At 41.6% G+C, this 23,483-nt stretch overlaps 1 protein-coding gene and 1 long non-coding RNA gene across 3 annotated transcripts in view; one reads left to right on the forward strand and one right to left on the reverse strand.

The window, feature by feature from the left end:
- The window catches only part of SLC9A2 (solute carrier family 9 member A2), a 90,721-nt gene that overhangs the window by 24,324 nt on the left and 42,914 nt on the right, over positions 1 to 23,483 (reverse strand). For both annotated transcript variants that reach the window (XM_525838.7, XM_009443010.5), the window contains exons 3-5: positions 20,669 to 20,919; positions 2,549 to 2,766; positions 1,700 to 1,902 (exon numbers count right to left, since the gene is read on the reverse strand). In XM_525838.7, coding sequence (XP_525838.5) covers positions 1,700 to 1,902; positions 2,549 to 2,766; positions 20,669 to 20,919 — 672 coding nt within the window. The remainder of the gene's footprint in view (positions 1 to 1,699; positions 1,903 to 2,548; positions 2,767 to 20,668; positions 20,920 to 23,483) is intronic.
- On the forward strand, positions 9,636 to 21,152 carry LOC104005109 (uncharacterized). The gene is made up of 3 exons (XR_008546322.2): positions 9,636 to 10,556; positions 11,379 to 11,530; positions 20,249 to 21,152. It is a non-coding gene; the product is annotated as an uncharacterized LOC104005109 (long non-coding RNA).

Raw genomic sequence — 23,483 nt, forward strand, 5'->3', positions numbered from 1 at the left:
ACCGATCGCTCATTCTTAGTTCTTCTTGGCTGCTCCCTTCTTCCCACAATGTCTTAAGGTGGGGCTGCCCCAAGGCTCAATCCTTACTCCTCTATTGCAGCCTCTTCAATGTATATTTTCACTCCCTTCACAATCATATCCAGCTCATGGCTTCTAATACCAATTCTCTGCTAGTGGCCAGAGAGCCTCTTTCCTGAGCTCCAGACTCATAATATCTGCCTCATCCGTATCTCCACTGTAGGTCTAATGGACACCCCCTAATGCAGCATGCCCATCATTGAACTGACAGTCTCCCCACCCCCACCTCTGCCATGCACAGACTTCCCCTTCTTACTTGAGGGCAAGTCCATCCTTTTAGCTGCTCAGGCTAAAACCCCTGGAGTCACGAGTGACGCCTCTTTCCCTCACAACATGTCTAATCCATCAGGGAATCCCATAGGTTGCTCCATCAGAATGTATTCTAGGATCTTACCACTTCTCACCAACTGAACTTCCACCAGTCTGGTCCTCCCTAATGACTGCAGGGCTTCCATGCTGGATTCCCACATTCACCCTTTCCTCGCAACAGTCTATTCTCAACACAGTGGCCAGTATGATCCTTTTACAAAGGAAGTCAGAACATATCAGGGATCTGCATGACACTCTCTAATGGCTTCCATTTCACTTGAAGAAGAGCCAAGCTTCATACACTGGCCTGCATGGCCCTGCATGATGTAGGACTCCAGACCCTGCTTCGCCTCATTCTCCTACACTCCACACCACACTCTGTGCCACTCCAGCCACACTGGCCAAGAGCACACTGCCTTCAGAACACACTTGATCCCTCAGCCCATTTGCCTGGGATGTTCTTGGGCTTAGCTAATTCCTCCACCTCCTGCATGTCTTTGCTCAAATCTCATTTTTCTCGCTGTTCCCTTTCATGACCATTTGATGTTGGAATTGTAACGTTTCCCCCACGACTTTACCCTTACCATGCTTGACTCCTTACTCTATCCTTATTGCATAACATTTCCCACCTTCTAACATGCTCTATGATTTACTTGTGTTTCTTGTTTAGTGCTACCAACCCCTCTGAAATGTAAGCTCTGCAGCAGGGACAGGGATCTTTTTATGTTCTGGCTCCTAGAGCACTGCCTGGCACTTAGCAGGAGTCCAGTAAATATTTGATAAATGAATATCTGCAAAATATAATCTTCTAAGAGTTGGCATCTTAACTTAAAGATATTGATTAACTTGCAAAGTAGGGATCTGGACACAGGTCCACCACATTTTCTGCCTCCCAATATTAAACGTGCATTCATCCATTCCTCATTTAGGGGAGTCACCGCTAGGCAGTCAACTCATGTCAAATAGCTATTGGAAGGTCATATGCACAACTAGCATTTAACAAGTGCATTCACTAAGTCAGAAAAATAATAAGCATTAGCAAGTGCAGTTCCTAAGTTTCCAGTCATAAGATTAGAGCGCTTAGTTTAGTTTCCTTAAATAATAATTTCTCTGTGTAGGCCAAGTGACCAAATTGGACTCTCTGAGGCTCCTCAACAATCTAGTGACATGAACCCAGACAGGAAATATCATTTTCCCTAGTAATTAACTACCAAAGTTTCAACACACCTTTGCTACTTTGCATCCTGTAAACAGAATCCAATATTCTGAACGATATTTTTTACCCTCCTGGTAAAGGGATCACTCTACTTACCAGAATGAAGACAGTAAAGAATATGACAACAATGGCAGCCGTAATAAACAATTTTTTCCGAGGAAACACAGCAGCAGGAAGGAGAAACACTAACGCAAAACAGATGGCACCTCGAAGTCCTCCATAGGCAATGATGAACTGGTCCTTAAAGGTCAGGGGAATGGTCCGGAACCTATTAATGACCTGAGTCAGGACAAAAACACCTGCAAAGAAAGAAAACCCAAGAGGAAACAGACTGGGTGAGGCCAAAATATGAAAATACATAGACTCATTTTCTGTGCTTCTGTGACGGGGACAAAGGATTTAAGAATAGGCCCCAAAGTCTTTCCCCTTTTTCTCTGTCTTGCTAGTAATACCAGGTTCTGGGCCTTTGATGTTGTTTCAGGATTGTGGGTGAAAATGTGAAATCAGAGAAGACAAGACAAACTAATCTGACTTATAACAAAGGCATGAAGATACTCAGAGAAGAAAAGAATATATCAGGAAGGGGCGGGAAGAGCAAGAGACAGAGAAGATGAAGAGGGCGATGAGGAAGGAAAGGGGAAGAGGAAGAGGCAGAGGAAGGTGAGGAGGAAAAAGAGAAACAGGAGGATGGAGGATGAGGAAGAAGATAATAGGGAAGAGGAGGAAGGAAATGAGAAAGGAGAAGAAAAGGAGGAAGAGGAGGATATAGGAGAGAAAAAAGTAAAGGAGGAAGAGGAAGAAGAGGAGGAAAACGTAGGTAAGAAAGAAGAAGAAATTAAGCAGACATAAAAGAAGCCACAACAGCAGAAAGGGAATGACAAAAGGAAAGCCCCATTCAATTAGTGAGTGTTACATATGTCCAGTTAGCAAACAAGCACTCATTACCCAGGGCTCGCCACATGAGGCAGAAGGCCAGGGTGAAGCAGACGAAGGCCCAGTTCCACTCGTGGTTCTTGCCCACGGTAGACACACCCATGAAGATGAAGATCAAGGTTTCGCTGACACTGCTCAGCATCTTCATGAAGTACTTGATGGTCGTGTAGGATTTCTGAGATACATTTTCTTCTACGTACTTATTCATAGTCATTGCACAAGCAGTGATTCTGAAAGGGAAGATTCAGCTTCTATTGAAACCTAACAATGATCTTAATCAGAATGCAAGAGATAGCACTTAAGAGCTAAATTATGGCTCTACTCTTCTGCCCAAGACTACAACATCATCGAATGATTTTTATAGGTGAATGTGATTTGCATGTAAACCTTGGAAATCCTACAATCTCCAGAGGTCTTCTTTAGCAACCCTGGCTGAACTACCCGGCTCTGCCCAGCATTCTGGTCCCTCAATTCCCTTACCCCCGATTCACGCTTAAAGGTCTACGGACGTCGACACCGTCAGCTCTCCTTTCTGTATCTCAAATAAAACAAGTCCAAAATAAATTTGAAACTCATTATCTTTCTGTAAACTGATTTATTTTCCCACATATGCCCTGTTGCTCTATTATCTAAAAGGATTCTATTGTATAAAATCCTAAACTTGAAAATGGGCTTGCATTAGACTTCTCTCCCTGTCACATCTTAGTAGCCCCCTGCCATATAATTGGTCAACAACTGTTTTCGATTCTTCATCCTGAATATCTCTTAGACCCACTCACTTCTTTTTATCATTAGTTCTGAGTCTCATATCTATGTATCTATTGTATCCACTTCTGGGAAATTCAAAAGGTTTTAACAGGTTCTGAGAATTCCTAAAGCAAAGAAACTCTTTTGCTTATTCTTCCAAGTATTTCCAAAACTTTGGGACCACAGAGTCCTTTATTCCCACTCTCATGATATCTACTGGAATATGGCACCTGTAGAAAAGGAAGGGCTCCAGGGTCAAGTCCACACTCCTGAAGCTCTTCACACACTTCCCTCAGTGGAGAATTCCAGTTTCACATCTGCCCTCTCTCCACCCGGGCACACACCATGTGCCTCCGCTGTATGGAATCGCCCAACCTGGACTTGTTCTTTACTGTCTTCTTGCCTTACTACACACGTGGGTTCCTCTCTGTCTAGGATGCTACGCCTCATCAACTCAGATGCCACCCACAGAGGAGAATTTAGGATGAGCTTGGTGACAGCTCATGGTAAGTCCGGTCTAAGGAGACACGGTTACTATAAAGTATCAAAAGAATTTCATTACGAAGGTCCTGTAGAATGAAACAGGAGGATGGGATTAGAGGGAGCCACCCTGCCTTCCACTAAGTGGTAACCATGCCATAAGCTGAATACTGGTCATGATCTGCAAAGTTTCCAGCATTCTCGTAACTCCACCAGTACAGTGACCCTAACTTAGCTCCCTCTACTCCCATCATGTGGTCCTCCTCACTCGGAGAAGACTTCTGCTGTCTTAAGGAAATCCTGTTACTGTGAGCATCAGAATAGGTAGAAGAATGCAAACCTAAGCATCCTCTAAAACCTAAACAGGTCACCACGAACACGTCTCATTTGCAAGTAACATATCTGTTGTTCACATAGAAAACAAAGGCAGGTATGTTTATTTTTGTGCCCCTTATTAAAACAAAATGAAGACTTCATCAATCTGAGGACCACACACTGAGCCACCATGTCACTGTCCCCAGAATAAGTGGGTATTTCTTTTAGATTTCTATAAGTGAAGAATGCATAATTTATTGGTTTCCCAAAAGAAGGAATGGCCTTATTAAATGTGCTAATAAAATTCAACAGCTATAAACACATGGCAAAGCCTTTGAATAGTTGAGGACTCATATAAAAACAGTCAATCTTCATAGCACCTTTACTTTGTGCCAGGTATGAATGGATTATGTCAGTTAAACCTTATAACAAGTTTATGAGCAAGTTCTATTATCATTCCTACGCTTATAAATGGGAGAACAAAGGCAGACAGAGGTTCAATTATGTAAGATTCCAGTGCTAATAAATGGTGGTGCCAGGGTATGAATCTGGGCAGTCTGATTTAAAGACAGTACTGGGCCGGGCATGGTGGCTCACACCTGTCATCCCAGCAGTTTGGGAGGCCAAGGCAGGAGGATTTCTTGGGCCCAGGAGTTTAAGTCCAGCTATGCAAAATGAGACCTCATCTCTACAAAAACAAAGCCAGCACTGTGGAAGACTTAATCCTCACCCTTTCCAAGTTCTCAATGAGCCCTACGATCTCTGATGGGAAGGAGGTCTTCCCTGCCCTCCAAGCTGTGGCTTATCCTTTCTCAAGCACAAGCCTGTTTGTATCCATCTCCTATGGCTGCTGTAAGAAATAACCACAAACTGAGTGGCTTCAAACAATGCAAATTTCCATCTTGCACTTCCAGAGGTCAGAAGTCCAAAATCACATTAGTGGGCTAACATCAAGGTGGTGACAAAGCTTTTTCCTTCTGGAGGCTCTAGGGGAGAATCTGTCCCCTGCCTTCTCTAGTTTCTAGAGGCCCCCCTGCATTCCTTGGCTCATGCCACATCCCTCTGACCTCTGCTTCCCTAATCACATCTTCTCTGAGTCTGACTCTCCTACTCCCTCTCATAAGGGCTCTTACGATTATATCAAGGCCACCCAGATATTCTAATGGAATCTCCCCATCTCAGGATTTTCACCTAATCACATCCACAAAGTCTCTTTGGCCATAGAAGGTAATACATTAGCAGGTTCCAGGGATTAGGATGTGGACATCTTTGGGGACATCTTTGAGGCCATTTTTCAACCCTTCCAGGTTGCATTCTCCTCCCCTAAACTGTATCCTGAACCAAGTGCATGGCCCAGATGAGCATGGCCTCTGCTGCTTGCATGCAGTTGGGTGACAGAAGCTAGCAGGAGCTCTGTCACATTGACTTGACGTGAAATCCTGGAACCTCCTCCAGCAGGCAATAGGAACTGGGAGAACAGCCTGGAAAGTGGCATCTGTCTCAGTAAGCCAATATTGGGCATCTCGCCAGCACTCCCCCAGATATAAATCACTGGTTACCCGCATTTCTGAAAATCTTCATCTTTCATATTTTGGCTTAATTTTTGTTTAACTAGACTTTAAAAAGTAAGATTTCTCCAATACAAAGTATCAAGGGCAATAGATTAGATTAAGAATCTGAATTATAACATGTTTTATATATATAAAAAAAGACATGTATACAGAAACGCACACTAATGAGCCTTTCAAAAATGTTGCTTTTTTAGGTACTTCATGTAGTGGAAAAAAAAATGTTGCCAAGTAGAAAATTTGTAATAAAAGTAATTTATAATAGACATATATTTTTTAATTCTCTAATCCTATACAAAAGATACTTCAAAAGGGTTTTATTATAAAGCACTTTAACTTATAGACAAATATGGAAAGACATGAACACCAAAGTACCCACTACCCAGCCTTCTCCAGTCACTTGTATTTGTTAAAACAAAATGTCATCTATAGAGTGGAAACATCAGCAATAAAGTTGATTTCTCCTATTCACCCCATTCCCTTCTCTCCCTCTTGAGTTGATTTTTTTGAATCATTCAAAAATGTAACTTTAAAAGGCTGATGAATAGTGTTTCTCTAAATGTTCTAAACATTTCCCTCTGAAATTATGTTCATATCATTCACTGGGAAAAAAGTAAACCATACAGGCAAAAAGTAATCTCCAGTTTGTTACATGAGCAATTTAACAATTTCTATTTAGAAACAATTAAAATATAGCTTTGGTGGCTGGGCGCAGTGGCTCACGCCTGTAGTCCCAACACTTTGGGAGGCCGAGGTGGGCGGATCACGAGGTGGGAAGATCAAGACCATCCTGGCTAACATGGTGAAACCCCATCTACTAAAAATAAAAAAATTAGCTGGGTGTGGTGGCGGACACCTGTAGTCCCAGCTACTTGGGAGGCTGAGGCAGAAGAATGGCGTGAACCTGGGAGGCAGAGCTTGCAGTGAGCTGCGATCGTGCCACTGCACTCCAGCCTGGGCAACCGAGCAAGACTCCATCTCAAAAAAAAAAAAAATTATATATATATAGCTTTGGTGTAGGAATAAAACATGAATTAATTTAACATGAATGTCCATGGGATTATTTTCCATTGCTTTGTATCCTTAACACGATACCAAGAGTGATGCTCACAGTAGCCAGACACCTTGCTGTAACTCAGTGAAGTTTCCTACCAGCCTCACTGAGACACTGAACAGGAAGAAAGAACGCCCTGGGTGGGTACCACAGACCCTAGTATCTGGTAGTGTCCTGTTCAGGGAGTGTGTGCATGTCTGTGGCGCTGAGGCACCTGAGGGGCTGGAGGAAACATTCCTAAAGTTCCCATTCTGGTCTGCCATGTACAACTTGAGTCACCTGGCCTCTCAAGCAAAGGTCCGGGGCTGTTTTTATTGCAAAGAGATTTTTTTTGTTGCAGTGTACTCTGACCTGAAGTCAAACCACCTCACCTTCAAAAATATCAGAAGTAAACACACTACAAATGAGCTAGTCTCCTTCCACTAGAGAGGTACAGGCAAAACAGCCTCTTAGGGATAGAAAGAATGAAACCATCTCTGCCCACTCCGCCAGGTCATCTTCTAGAGCTGATAGTCATCACCATCACAGTATATACATATGAGTCTCCATTTCTCTAAAAGAATCACAAGAAACTTACAGAGCTGGCAAATGATGCAAGATAGTACCGGACTGTCCTTGGCCTTACTGAAGTATATGGCCAGGAGAGTCCTTGGGTACAATGTCACGTCACAGCATTATCACAGTGCCACCACACTATCAAGAGATAAGATTTCTTCCTCCATCACATGAACACATGAGGATTTCATGACCGGAGTCCACAGCCTCACGTCCTCATTCTGTGTCATCATTATGACATTGTCCCCAACAAAATAATAGCCTACATAGATTCTTTATATTATAGAAAATTCTGGTTAAGTTTCTTAATTCTAAAGCTTCAAAATAAAACTATTGGCCTTCAATATTCCTAGTACATCCTTACTTTTATTAGCTCATGTCATTGAATTATCCTTCCCCCCCTTTTCATGCATGTCTCTCTCTCTCTGTTTTTTTTTTTAATTTTCCATACCTAGTTAATGTGATTGTGAAGTGCAATTTAACATCAACCAACATTTTCTGAGCACCCATTCTGAGCCAAATTCTGTGCTGGGATCTAGGAAGACGAAAGCAAGTAAGACCCAATTTCTGCCTTCAAGAGTTCTTCTAAGGGAAGAAACAGACACAAAGAGATCATCGGAACACAACACTGTACGTGCTAGAATGAGGGAAGGGAAGATACTATAGAAGTGCAGGAAAGCAAAGGGTGACTTATGCCACAAAAGAGGACATTTGAGCAACACCTTCATGGATAAGCTCACCTATCAGGAAAAAGAGGAAGTGAGTAATTCAGGGAAAAGCAGCAGCCATATGCAAAGGCATAAAAGAAATAAACAGGGTGGTGCATTCAGGAAACTGCCAAATGATTCTGTTAGCTGGAGGAGGGGAAGATGAAAATGTTAAGAGATGAGGAAGGATGAAAGAAGTTAGGGCTCAATGACACTGTTATACTTAATGCTTAGGAGTTTTAACTTTATAGGCTGGAGAGAAAAATGAGAAATTATAATTTCAATCACATAATTAATGTCTACCTCCCCAACCAAACTGGATGCTCCATGAGGGAAAAGAAAAGTGTTGCCAATGCTTAGCATAGTGTCTGGCATGTATTTTGCATCAATGACTACATGGATGAATCATTAATAGGAATGGTGGTGCAATATGAATATATTTTCTCTATATCCATTGCCCATTTCGCATTCCAAAGCATGCCCAGATTTTGATAGGTCTTAGGCTCCATTCTGTAGGACAGAGTGGAGATGAGGCATGCACAAAATTCGCAGATGCACCCTGCTATGTTATTATCTTGCCCCACTTTAACATAAATGTGTGGTGATTATCACCAATTTAGAGACAGAGAAGGGAGAGCACTATAATTAGTGGTTTTCACCTACACCAGCAACTGAGGTTTTCTTTATCAGTATTATCAATCAAAATACAGTGTAGGACAATTCAGGCCAGCTATAGACACTACCTCAAAAGAGTTTTTTTTTCCCCCCTGGGGAGGGTGGGTGGAAATAGACTTTCCTTTCTACTTAAATGATTTGTCATTTGACTATTTTCTGAATAGAAAATTCTAACAGATACTTTTTCCTCTGTATTACTCCATGACTCCATTATTAACCTGCTTTCTATAGATATTTATTTCTTTTCTACCAGAATGTGTGCTTTGAGACTATGGACTAATGCTTAGCATGGTCTGTGCCTATAGTGGTACCAAGTACAAGTTCAATTAATGCTTGTTAAGTCTAGTTTAATGAAGATCCAGAGTGCTTTATCTACAATCTGAACTGTGTAGAATTAACCAATTAAGCAAAATTCTTTTGCTCCCATTCCATATGATTTTAAAAAGTATGAATTCAATTGCAGGAAAGTATCACCCAAATAATATTTGTATATTCTCAATTAAGGCTTTGCCAAATATGAAAGCATATTCCACTAATCAGTGCCAAGCATATGCAATGATGAAGACCAATTAAAAAGTTTTTTCTGTATTGATTAAAGCCAGGTCTTGTGGTGACTCAGGGCACGTTGCATGCTCTCAGAATAAGTACTCACTCAAGTGAAGTAAATTAAATTATTCCAGGGCATGAATGTACTATACAGTGAATTGCTTCTTCCAGAAAACCTGACAACCAAGAGAAACAGAGTTTGACATATGAGAAAATGCAAACAACAATTGTTTTTTAAAACAGGATCCAAGCATAAAAACTGAACAATCTTTTTTAAAATATCAAAAATGAAATAAAGTACATTGAAACTGTCAAAAATCCTGGATTAATCATGAAGACTTGTCCATTGCATAAATTCTCTGCAACTTTTTTCTCCTGTATAACTGCTTTCAATTCAATTCAACTAATGTTTATAGATCACCTATTGGCACCTAAAGCAACTCTGGTTACGTGGAGAGAGAACACCAAAGGATCACAACTCAATGTCAACAGCATCATGAAGCACAGGCATCAAGTGTCCCATGGAGTGTCCCCACTCTAGCTGGGGAGTGTTAAGAAAAGCCTCAGAGAGGCAGGAAGATTTGACCAACATTTTGATGATGGAATTAAGGTTTTCCAGGTGGAGGACTCCTGGTCTATGTGGGCTACAGGTGGGATCTGGGTATGTGAAACCTGCATGCAACAATCCTGCACCAGACACATACACAGAATACTTTGTGGTTCTACGTGAGTCCTAGAAACATCAGCATGAGTTGCTGCTTTCTGGAAGTTCTTACAGCTACTAGCATGTATATTAGAGCAGTATGGTCTGTGGACCACGTGTAAATGTTGCAAAACTACAAATGCCTGTGCCCCATCCAAGGCCTATATCAGAACCTCTGGCTGAGGCCTGGGATTCTGTCCATGTAATGACATTTCCAGGTGATTCCTAAACACATTAACATTTAAGAACAGGAAATGGGAGTATAGGCAGAGGCTTGCAAAGAGGAAGGAGAAGTGAGAAAAAAGCTGAAATTTGAGTCATTTTATTTAAAATTGTATTGGAGGGTGAGCATAAGGGTTAACATGGGATTTGAGGAGTAATGTGGATTTAACTACATTTGCCAACTATTCTTCCTTCCTGTCTCTCAATTTTTATGACTTGGATCTAGGTGCAGGTCTCTGTGTTCTCTTGCCTAGACTAGTTAGTGTGCAGGCATCTTCACACATTTTTTTTCCTGTCTGAGTCTCTACCTAGGCACCTTATCCCTGCTGACAGCGGCATTTCCTGATCCTCCTCCTTAATCAAGGATTCCTCAGCCCTAGGACAGCCAGTCAGACTGGAGCCGTGACCTACAGCTTTCACCCAGAGTACCATGAAAACTCTATCAGTTGTAAGTGTCATGGTGTAAAAAAGTTTTGGAAGCACTCTGATTATGTATTTATCATAAAACAGAAATACAATTGTGTCACTTCTCCTTAAAGATTCCAAAGGCTCCCACCTGCCTATAGCACACAACAGGTCTGGCAAGACCAGGGACCCCTCCTTCTCACCAACCTAGAGTTCAGTTCACCTTGGAGCCTTCAATTACACCTCTGCCTCTACCCAGAATGTCCCTCTTCTCATCACTGAGGCTTCAACCCAAGCATCATCAACATTCCCATCTCAGTTTACTTTACTATAAAGGATTGAGCTTTCCTTGCTAACGTGCAGTCAACACAGATTAGGATGGTCGTCTCACTCAAAGTGAGTTTAAGTTCACTGCCTTCTTCTGGCAACGAACCCTACTTCTCATGTCACGGGGCTGGTCATGTGACACAGTCTGATCCCATGACAGTTCTCCAAACCCCAGGGCCAATCACAGAGCTTCCTCTGAAATGTTTTCTAACAGGACCTGGCAGGGTAGATCTCACTTTACTCTTCAGTGACAGAGTTGCAGAGATATAAAGCTCGATTTTTCTGTGACCCTGGTTTCATGCTTTGGAGATGGCTAACCAACTAGAAGGAAGCCTTCTCATGAAGGGACACAAAGTTGAGAGAGAGAAATGCTTAGGCAGACATAGGAGTCCCTTGTCCTATCACCCTAAGGCTAAATCCCACCTGTCCTCTCAAAAATGTATTTATTCGCATGAGCCAGGAAATCCCTCCTTTCTGACTTAACCTGGTTTGAGTTTGGCTTCCTTCATTAACATAGAGCTTCTCTCTACTGTTTCAGCTGGGCTCCTGACTACAAAGATGCCTGGTGACTCAAGTTATGTCAAATAACGGGGGATTAACTGTGAGGACACAAGTGGAAAGACAGAATCAGGGCCACTTGGCCAGGGCCCCTGGGAATACTGACAAAGTCAGACCTCATGTTTGATTGAGGTAAGGGAAATGCCAGCAGCAGGAGTGAGTACATAAGAGAAATGCTACAGCATCAAGAGGAGCTGCAGGCAGACTCTCCTCACCCCAGAAGCCAACACAGGAGGGCCTGGGGTTCATACCAGGCCATTGTCCTCCCCTGTCCAGAGAATTGCTGAGAAGTAAACTGAGGTTTGTTCAAGCAAGGATAAAGAATAACGGGTTCTCCTTGGGACACGTATCATGTCAAGGAAGGGCCAAGCTTGACCTCCATAGCTGTATTCCTAGTTCTAACCTCCTCACGAAGGGGCTGAAACACTGATTTAATCCATGTGTCCAAGCGTGTCATCCTCAGAACTACTAGCTGGGTGGTAAGTGTACATTTCATTTCAGTTTTTCTGAAAAAATTTTTATTAAAAAGAAAAAGTGGCCAGGCATGGTGGCTCATGCCTGTAATCCCAGCACTTTGGGAAGCCAGGGCAGGTGGATCACCCAAGGTCAGGAGTTCGAGACCAGCCTGACCAACATGGCAAAACCCCATCTCTACTAAAAATACAAAAAATTAGCTGGGCGTGGTGGCGGGCACCTGTAGTCCCAGCTACTCGGGCGGCTGAGGCAGGAGAATGGCATGGACCCAGGAGGCGGAGCTTGCAGTGAGCCGAGATCACACCACTATACTCCAGCCTGGGCGACAGAGTGAGACTCGGTCTCAAAAAAAAAAAAAAAAAAAAAAGCATTTATTTCTCAGCAATTATATATTTCTGACTTATTATCTTGTTTTATATTTTGGCCTACACATTACCAGAAAGTAGTGTTATTTCCTACAATATTCTTGAAATAATAGGCCAGAAAGGATATCATCCTTTTTTAAAAATAAGCATAAAGAACAGTCAAGAAACAGTCCAAAAAGCAAAGTGATGGCAGCATTTTCAGTTACACAAAAATACCCACTCTTCAGGTAGATTTGGAAGAATCAGTTCTTAATTCAGGAGCGAATTGTTAAAGTTTTATGTAATTTAAAGTTAACAAGGAAATATCAAGTTTTTTCTTGTCTAAAAGATTCCCAATATACCTCTAAAATCTACCATTATCTGCACTGAAGGAGAAAAGCAATGGTATGATTCATCTTAATAACAAAAAAAGCAATATCAATATCCTATCTTTTTAGCTAAATATTCTAAGAATGCAGTGAATTGATTTTCATAAGCCAGTCAAGTACAGCATTTATTGGATTTATTACGCATTGTACCAATTTTTCCTAGAAAATGAGCTTCTCTGCTTGTGTTTCACTTAAACTTATATTATTATTCATTGAGTACCCAGTATATTAATTATTTCTTTAGTACCCTGACCACTTGATAAATACCAGAAGACACTAAGACACAGGTGACAAGTTGAGGGAAGACTGACTAGCTTCATAATGTATTCCTGATAATCTTCAAGAATGGAATACATAATCTTACTTAGGATGAGTTTTGTGTGTTTGATTTTTTTTTGCCTCCATCAAAAATCAATATCTTTTGGCATTAGCTAGAATAAAGACCTATAGACCTTAATATAGAGGCTCGATTGATCTTCAGTCAGTCTGCAGAGTAAATACAGATAAAAACAGAGATGAAAATAATGCCTTTAATGTTGTTTTACCTCTAAGAAGATGAGGCAAGAAAATATAATGTTTTGAATACTGACTATTGTATAAGTTTACAAATTCAATTTGCAAAATATATATATATATATATATTATCTCAACCCAGGGAATCTGTTTTAAAGTATGCTGCTCATTCCTGCAGCAGCCACAACTTTCCCTCCCACTTTAGATTTTGAGGATATTTATATCAAAATCCCTGAATGTGGACCTAGGGAAACATTTTTCATTTTCACAAGGTGGCTTTAGTTTGACATCTTAATTATCACGAGCCACTTCAGAAGAACCTCCAACTTCCCTTCAGTCTCTCCTTCCTTATTTTCTTTCTAAACTTCCCCATTCTCAAAGAAATGGTCTTTATAAAGAGCACAATTATCATCAGAGCGGGGAGAGCATTTCTCTTTTATTCCTCCCATCTTTTCATGACTTATTTTTTTTTACCTTATCAAAAGGAGTAAAACATATGTCACCAAGTCTTCAAATATCCAAGTAGAAAACACTAGTGGTGAGCACTACAGAACAGTGTCTAATAGGAATCATCAGAGCTGTATGTGTAATCTGCAGTTTCCTACTATTCACAGTGAAAAACACGAAAAGAAACTGAAGATAATTTTCAGAGCATATTTATGTAACTCAACATGTCTAATACATTGTCATTTCAACATCAAATCAGTATAGAAATTACTAATGAGATATTCTAGAATCCTTTTCCTACTCAGTCTTAAAAATCTGCTGTGTATTTTTAAATTTACTTTTATTATTATTATTTTTCTGAGACGGAGTCTTGCTTTGTCTCCCAGGCTGGAGTGCAGTGGCTCAATCTCGGCTCACTGCAACCTCCGCCTCCTGGGTTCAAGCAATTCTCCTACCTCAGCCTCCCAAGTAGCAGCTGGGATTACAGCCATCCACCATCACGCCCGGCTAATTTTTGTATTTTTAGTAGAGACGGGATTTCGCCATGTTTTCCAGGCTGGTCTCAAACTCCTGACCTCAAGTTATCCACCTGCCTCAGCCTCCCAGAGTGCTGGGATTGCAAGCGTGAGCCACCACACTCAGCCTCTGCTGTGTATTTTAAACTTACAATACAACTCAATTCTACTTTCAAGTGCTCAGAAGCCACACGAGGCTGGTGGCCACCCTATTGGACAGGACCTAGGAAAGAAGTGACAACCTACTATTTTTGTTCCTCCTTCAAAGAACCAAGCAAATGCTGGGGTCCATCTATTGAATCTACTAAATTAAATGGTTTAAACCGTAAAAATAAATACAGATAATTTCATAAATTGTTTACATTTCTCTAGGTTAAGGTTTATAATTTCCAATTCCTTTCTGTCTTTACTAGTCTTACCCTACAGTTCAGGCAAAGTTATACAATAGAAAAGAAAAGATAATCACAAGCTTTTTGTTGCTTTCTTTGTTTTTCCTTTTTCCTGAATATGTCCAAGAAATTAAGGGGCATATGCTTTGTTTTTGTATCACTTAATTTCTCGCATCATTTTACTACCTTTCCTCCTCCCACCCCAGGCTTATTTATGTTTGGGGTGGTCATACCAGATTTTAAAGTGGTCAGTCTTGGCCAGTCAGAGCTATCAGTGAAAGCATACACTATAATTAAAAGTAAAACTATTATTTGTCAAGGCAATGTAACGTACAATGACCCAGTGAGAAGAGAAGAAACAAGGAGCCAGAGATCTAAGACTCTAGTCTTGATTCCCCGCTTCCTTCTCTGTAAACTCTCTTCCTGCTCTTCTTTACACTTCAGGACGTTGAGATGAGGGTCAGTTGGCGTCCTGTGTTTGAAAGCATTTTATAAACATGATGCGTCATATAATGTTTTATGAATGTCCTACAATGTCTTGTGTTTATTATTTTTATTCTTTGTGAACACAAGTGAACATGTTGAACTGGTTATTCTGGCATGTAGGGCTATGGTTTAACACTCTTGGATGTTGAAGAGATGTTCTCCTAAACGCTACAAAGTGTGGGTAAACCAAAAGGAACTAGGATAGGCAAAAAAAAAAAAAAAAAGCATGCCTTCCTATTTTTTTCTCAAAGTGTTAAACAGATGACAATTATCAGCTCCTACAAAGAAAAACAGGAAGAAGAGAGCAGATGATCTTCGCACCTTCACCGGTGACTACTTCAGTCCAGCAAGCTGGAACTAGTCCTGGATTTCATTCCTAAACCTATCATTCTGGAAATTCCCATTACAAATTTCCTCATTTACAAATTTGCATCGGGATGTGCTGGGGTTGTGTTTTTTTTGTTTTTTGTTTTTTTTTTGGTGGGGGGAGGGGATATTGCACATAAACAGGACTGGCCTGGTAACTGGGGACGCAGGGTCAGGTCTCATTCTCCACTGAGTCATCTGACAGCCATGTTTTGTCCATCTGGGCCTCGATTTATTTATTCATAAGAATGAAACTAATCACCATTTTCTACTTTCTTTGCAATAATGCTGCTAGAATAATTAACAATAAATAGAAAATACTTAGAAAGTACCCTTGAGGAAAGAAATACTAAGGAATTATTAATCCATCAAAGCAGAACTAAAAAATACTGGGCACGGCCGGGCGTGGTGGCTCCTGCCTGTAATCCCAGCACTTTGGGAGGCCGAGGTGGGCGGATCACGAGGTCAGGAGATCGAGACCATCCTGGCTAACACGGTGAAATCCCATCTCTACTAAAAATACAAAAAAAAAAAAAAAAAAAAAAAAAGCTGGGTAGTCCCAGCTACTCGGGAGGCTAAGGCAGGAGAATGGCGTGAACCTGGGAGGTGAGCTTGCAGTGAGCAGAGATCACGCCACTGCATTCCAGCCTGGGCAACAGAGCAAGACTCTGTCTCAAAAAAAAATAAAAAATAAAAAAAATATTGGGCACTTACTCTCCTATGTGAAGGAGGAGTTAGCCATTTTCAAAATTTGCTGCTGTGGAGGCCAAGTGCGCCCTTCCCCCTTCAGGTCAATGTGTGTTTCCAATGTCCCACTTATTAGAGCCCAGGGGACTGTGTAGTGTAGAAGGGGAGGATCAGAAAGGAGCCTGAAGTCCAAAAGTGGATAACAAACTTTGGCTTAAGTTGATTTCTGTAATGGCCCTGAATTTTAGTGATCAATTTATCCAACCGTTAGTGTCCTTGGGTAAAGAAAGTAAAATGAGGTCAAACACACCGTTGTCCATAGGAATCATCAGTGCTTTGACTCTGAGCATTTTTCTGAATATAAAGTTCAAATCACATGAGTCAAGGCAAGAATTTCTAAAATCAATAACTATTAGTCACCTCTCATGCCCTGCTATAGTACTTTGATACTCAAAGGTGTCCAATGCTATTGATATGTGAAGTTTCTGGTTTAAGGGGCTATGGAAACTTTCCGTTTACTACAGTTCTGGTGCTGTGGAAACTGAAACACACATATGTATGCACACACAGGCATATGCACACACACACACATTTCCCTATTGCCACAATTTATTCCAGTATAGAAATGAGTAGAAGAATATCAGAAAACAGGGAATTGCATTTACCTTATTAGTGTTTGAGTCTAAAACCCTTCTGAATATACAATAAAACATAAGTGTAAATCATTCCTTAACATTAAATTAGGTTTTGGAGTATTAGGAAGGGCCACAAAGGGGAAACCAAATTTAAGAATACTCAGAAGACATCTCTCCAAATATTTTGTAAGACAGAAGATTTCACCTCATTATTTAATTTACTTGTCAGTAAAAAGCTATAAAACCTCAGTCTTATGATAAAATTAAATAGCAGCAACAGTAGACTTTATGAACACCCGAGGTGCATTGCTTCCAGCATCTTTCCAAAGAAATCAAGATACTGAAATCCTGTCCAGCACTTTCCTCTAAAAGCGTCCTTGCATTTTTAACCCAAACCAAAATCTTCTGTTACTCAGAAGATTGTTTCTTTTTCATTAGATTCATCTAGTAACTACCTGCTCATTAAGTAAGTGACATCCGTCTAGAACAGGCTGCCCAAGAGGCAACAAAGCTAATGCAGAGGGTTACAGGCTCTGAAAGGCAACACGAAGAAGACAGAAGGAAGGATGAATGGTAGAAGGTGGAGGAGGGAGAGATGGAGGAGAGCAGGCAAAACTCAGGAAAGCCAAGTTTCACAAATGGGTTACAAATCATTACAGAAGCAGTTTAACCTCTCTCCCCGCCCAGCAGCTGCCTGTCCTCTCTGCCTAGTTGCCTTTCTCAGGAGCTGCCCATTTCTCTTAAGAAAACAAGGGAAAGTCCTGAGCATTCTCAGTACGTCAGGTGCCTTCACTCTCATTAACCTTAAAATTGGTTTATAAATGGTAAAAGAGAGAGTGTAATTAGTACAAAGTATGATAGGAATTTCTAAACTCAGTACAACTTAAGCCCAGAAAAAATGACTAGTTCTGTAAAGCGTGTGTGTAGATATGCATTTTTAATTGCATCATTATGCTGTATCCCCTGGACTGAAGTAAATACAATAATTACAATGTGGAAGTGCACATAATGCACTTTAGAGAGGGGCGGGGCATGCACATCTGTGATCTACACCATAAGGAAGTAACACACGGTCAAGTTTTGAATGGCATACTGATTACCCCGCATTAGAAAAGAGGGTATAACTTCTGAGAACAAACATACCCCAATGTGAATGTGTACCTGCATTTTTCATGACAGAATAATGGGTGCACATGGTAATTTTGAGGCAAAAACGTTTACATCACTGGTAATATCTTATTTAAGGACCCATTTATTATTTTGGTATACTATAAGCCATGACAATATTAGTTTATTTTTTATTTTTTATTTTTTTGAGACCGAGTCTCAATCTGTTGTCTGGGCTGGAGTGCAGTGGTGTGATCTTGGCTCACTGCAACCTCCACTTCCCAGTTCAAGTGATTCTCCTGCTTCAGCCTCCTGAGTAGCTGGGATTACAGACACGCACCACCATGCCGGGCTAATTTTTGTATTTTTTTTAGTAGAGACGGGGTTTCACCATGCTGGCCAGGCTGGTCTTGAACTCCTGACCTCGATTGATCCACCCGCCTCATCCTCTCAAAGTGCTGGGATTACAGGCATGAGCCGCTGTGCCTGGCCAATGACAATATTAGTTTAAATGTAATAAAGAAATTTCCTCTACACTAAGTTGTCAAGAAAATCTTCACTTTGAAGTTGGAAACAAAGGCCCACGAACCACAGCAGAGAATTACCTGTGCTATTTATCAGGAATATGTGGCCCTATTTGTCTCTTACTTCTGAATTCCTGGCATAAGTAAACCTGTGATCCCATCTTCACAAGAGGCCAGTGACTTGATACAGCATAGGCCTTCCAACCCTTCCATCACCGACATCGGGGATGCACCAGGATTCCCATCCCGTCCAATTCTTCAACTTTCCCCCAATAGCTGGATCTTTAAGAACCCCAATTCCTGCCTGTGAACATCTGGCAAACTGACAAATTTACATAGCTCCTTTGTGGGTTCTAGAACATTTACGCATACTCAGACTTGCAACGCAATTCAAGGTTCTCATACCCTGACTCTTGCTAAAACAACACTGCTGGAAACTAGATACTAAGTCCCGCCCCCACACTCTTTTTAGAGACCTTGTAACTAGCTGGTCATACATTTTCAATGACACTGGCCAAAGAAGAGTGAGGAAACTGGAAGTCATACAAATGATATGAATAGCAACCAGAAAGACATGGAACATTTCATTACTGGGTCAAACTAGATTAATGCGTTGCTTTATTTAGGTTTCTCTGTGAAACAGAAAACCACCCAACCTGTAACTCAGGGCTGTCATGACCCCAGCTTCCACTCTGTTTGTGTAGGGGGTCTTCGACTTCCTCCACCACAAACCTCATCTGCTTCTGATACAGACGTGCTGATATATGGCAAAAGTCAAACTAGCCCCCAATCAAATGATCATCTTAATCAGATCGGAAGAGAAAATTTCAGGAAGATCTAGGCTTATGCTTATAGCTGCAAAATTCTAAATATGTATGGCAGGTCCTAGCATTTAGCCTAGTGCATATGGAGCTGTAAATACATATTTGTCAAAGTAAAAAAAAAAATGTAAAAGCATTCCATTACTAAGTATTTCTCACTGACCGTATACAGGGTCTTACCATAATAGAATAGAAGCTTGTTTTTGGAAGCTACAAAAACATCCACACCCTCTGCCTCCTTCAAAGTGATCCTCCAAATGCTACAACAGGATTCAAACTCCATCATTCATCAGCCTACTTGTCTAACTTCTCAAAAACTTCCTTCAGAACCAGTTAGTGCATGAGACACTAACCATATCTTTAGTAAATAAACAATTCCTGGCTTTATACATTTCCTGCTTTATAATCCTGCATCTTTGTTTAAAAAGCTAAACCGGCTGGGCGCGGTGGCTCACGCCTGTAATCCCAGCATTTTGGGAGGCCGAGGGGGGTGGATCGCGTGGTCAGGAGATTGAGACCATACTGGCTCACACGGTGAAACCCCGTCTCTACTAAAAATACAAAAAAATTAGCCCGGCGTGGTGGCGGGCGCCTGCAGTCCCAGCTGCTCAGGAGGCTGAGGCAGGAGAATGGTGTGAACCCGGGAGGCGGAGCTTGCAGTGAGCCGAGATCGCGCCACTGCACTCCAGCCTGGGCAACTGAGTGACTCCGTCTCCAAAAATAAAATAAAATAAAAAAGCTAAACTGGAATTGCATGGTCACAACTCTCATTCGCTGATTTTGCTTTGAATGACTAAGCTGTTATCCCAAATCAAATCTACCATTCAAAATATTTCTATGACTAAGGTTATGCCAATGAATATCCATAAGCCATTCCAGAACTCCAAGAGCAGCTTGGGATGCAACTTTGTTGGAATAAGCTTATAGGTTCCCACGTGGACAACCCTGATTGGGCATCAAGCTCATACAATTCTTGGTGCCTGAGCAAGATCCACCCCAACAGTTTACTGTCATATTTCATGAGACCCAGAAGAATGTTTAAGCAGCTTTCTATCTGAGCAACAGATCATGGTAGCATAAGTTTTGCTGATACATATTTCCATTTCTTTGTAACAAAACATAAGAAAAATCTTTTTTTTTTTTTTTTTTTAAGACAGAGTCTCGCTGTGTGGCCCAGAATGGAGTGAAGTGGCACAATCTCGGCTCACCGCAAGCTCTGCCTCCCGGGTTCATGCCATCCTCCTGCCTCAGCCTCCCGAGTAGCTGGGACTACAGGTGCCCATCACCACACCTGGCTAATTTTTTGTATTTTTAGTAGAGATGGGGTTTCACCATGTTAGCCAGGATGGTCTCGATCTCCTGACCTTGTGATCCACGCGTCTCGGCCTCCCAAAGTCCTGGGATTACAGGCGTGAGCCACTGCGCCCGTCCGAAAAATCTATTTTTAATTTTTCTTAAAAGAATAAGAAAACCTAGTGTTTCATATAACTTATTCAACTTTAATATCTTGGCTGAGAATGCACGCATTCAATGAAATGTCATCATCGAGCACTTTTAACAAAGAAGTACTTACGCCATGATGCCTGAGAGGTGAAACATTTCAGCTGTGATGTAGGACAAATAACTGTACAGGAAAACAAACAGTGGCTCGATCACTCGGATATTATGGGTGAATCGAGTAGTAAATGCCGCTATAAAGCCCAAGAAGATGCCAATCAGCACCCCACCGATTCCCACAACAAAGAAGTTGGCGATTCCTGCAAACACATCAATGGTCTCAATGGTTTTCATCTGGCAAAACGACTTGAACAAGTTGTACAGGACCTGCAGGAAAAAGAAAACACCTTGTCAAGACCCTTTCCCATTTCCCCATTGTCACTCTGGGCACAAACACATCTACCTGGACTTCTAATAAGGACATTCCTTCTGTGTACCCAAGTAGGAAAGTGACAATCATTGTGTATTCATTTGTCTCATATTTTAATACTGTAGCTTTAAACTAACCAAAAAACCTTTCAATAAAAGTGAGTTGTCAGGGAATTTATTTCTAAAAGTAAGGGAGAGGCAATTTCAAAGTTATTGCATAACTTATTCCAAAAACATTATTTTTTCCAGATATCATCTGAAAGATTATTTTAAAATATTTGTTTGCTATCCAGCACACCCAGCTCATGTTACCATTGCTTGGTAAGTAATATGACAGCGAGAAAGCTTATCAGTGCTGCTGTGAACACATTTACCTTATAAGGTCCTATTGTGGAGCCACATGACAGAAGGGACCTACGCATCAGGACAGGTACCCAAGATGAGTCAGTCACCCTCCCAGTCACCAGTTCCTCACTCCACACTCCACCTCCTCTCCCCGCCCACACATACATGTCTGGTGTAACTGAGACACACCCAAAGGAATTTTCTTCAAGCAAAGAGGCAGCAAACTCATATGTATGTGTGTGTGTGTGTGTGTGTGTGTGTGCATCTGCTGAAACTTCATACATATTTTGTAAATGAAACACTAGGTTTTCTTATTCTTCAAGAACAATTAAAAATAGATTTATCTTACATTTTGTTACAAAGAAATGGGAAGGTACATCAGCAAAACTTCAAGCTGTAATGAGACTGCTCTGTTGTTCTTTTTTTTTTTTTTTGAGTCTCACTCTCACTCAGGCTGGAGTACAGTGGCGTGATCTTGATCTCAGCTCACTGCAACCTCTGCCTCCCGGGTTCAAGCCATTCTCCTGCCTCAGCCTCCCAAGTAGCTGAGATTACAGGCAGGCGCCACCACACCCGGCTAATTGTTGTATTTTTAGTAGAGATGGGGTCTCATGATGTTGGCCAGGCTGGTCTTGAACTCCTGACCTCAAGAGATCCACCCACCTCGGCCTCCCAAAGTGCTAGGATTACAGGCATGAGCCACCACGCCCAGCCTGTTGTTTAGTTCTTTACATAGTCTTGGTTTAAGGAAGGCTTCAAGAATGTCGGGCACTTCATGTCTGGTGGACAATATGCTTTCAACTTGTGTCTGGGGCCACTCAGCGAACTGAAATGGAAAGTCATGGCTGCAGCCCCACCACTTTCTTTTCATAAGAGAAGCAAGTCAAATACCAGCCAAGCAGGTGGACTGCTTCTTTTTTCACTGTGATATTTACAACTCTGGGAGCACCTGGAATCTCCAGGAAAACCGACTGATAAGGACGTTAGGGAGAAAGGCTGTGCTACACCCTCATTTGGGTTCTGAGAAACTCAAAACTGATCCCATTTGTTCAAGGTCAAATGACACAAAATATCAGAGGCAATATTAGCATCCAAGTCTCCTGACCTCCTGATAAAGTTGTTCAAGGTTCAATCATGGGAGAGTGAAGTCATACTGCCTGGTAAGCAGTGTGCGGCCTGGCAAATGCCATCTCACTTTTTTTACTTCACTTTGTGGTCATAGCCTACCACAATATGGGTTTAATATGTTATTCTTTCCTCCTTTCTACTGGATTGTAAGCTCCTTGTGATCAATTAGCACCTTATTACAATTTACATCTTCCAAGTTGCCTAGTAGATGGCAATAAATGTCTGTTGGCTTTGAAAAATAGTGGATTATTCCCTAGGAAACAGTGAACATTTCCTTTTCCCTAATTGTTGGTGTAACACTCAAGATCATTTGCCATCCTACCACCAAGAAATGACTTCAGAGAAGAACAAAAGAGACTCATTCTCCTGAAAACTTAAATATTCTAAAGGCATCATTGTTTGCCAGACAGAGAAGAAAATGGCTCCATGTAGTACCCACTTCCACTTTGAACCTGCTGTCAGCATCGGTTTTCATCGGCATCAACACACCACAGTTACTTCCTGAGACAGGATCACAGATGTGCTATATATACCCCTTGCCTCCAAACAGCCAAAGGCAAAAGGGGCAGTCACCAGTGTTCCAGAGGAGAGGCAGGTTTCCCAGCCATCTGCTTCTGCATGGACAGCCTCTCTCCAGGGCCACTCAGGCACCACAGTTCTGTCTCTGGCCTCCAGCCTGCACCTAGGAAGCTCATCTCTTCTTTGCTCTAATCCCACTGCAGCCACTACGAGACCTACTTCCTTCAAAGGCTGCCACTCCATTTTCACATCAGGAAGGCCTCACAGTCTCAAAATACCTGGGACGCTTTTTTTTTTTTTAAACTGCTTTCTAACACACTTCAGATTGCAAAGGATTTCATCACTCTTCCATAAAACACACCGTGTTTATTCACTCCTGCTCCTGGTTTCCTTTCCTTGTCCTTTCTCTTGCTGGCAACCTGCACCTAAATCTAGGGAACCTTTACCTATCTTCTAAGGCACAGCTGAAGCTGCTGTTGCCCCCAGGAGCCCTCCTGGACCCCTCCAGCCTTTGCAAATACCCAGCTCTC

Source organism: Pan troglodytes, chromosome 12 (assembly GCF_028858775.2).
Source record: "Pan troglodytes isolate AG18354 chromosome 12, NHGRI_mPanTro3-v2.0_pri, whole genome shotgun sequence".
In the NCBI taxonomy this organism is placed as follows: domain Eukaryota; kingdom Metazoa; phylum Chordata; class Mammalia; order Primates; family Hominidae; genus Pan; species Pan troglodytes.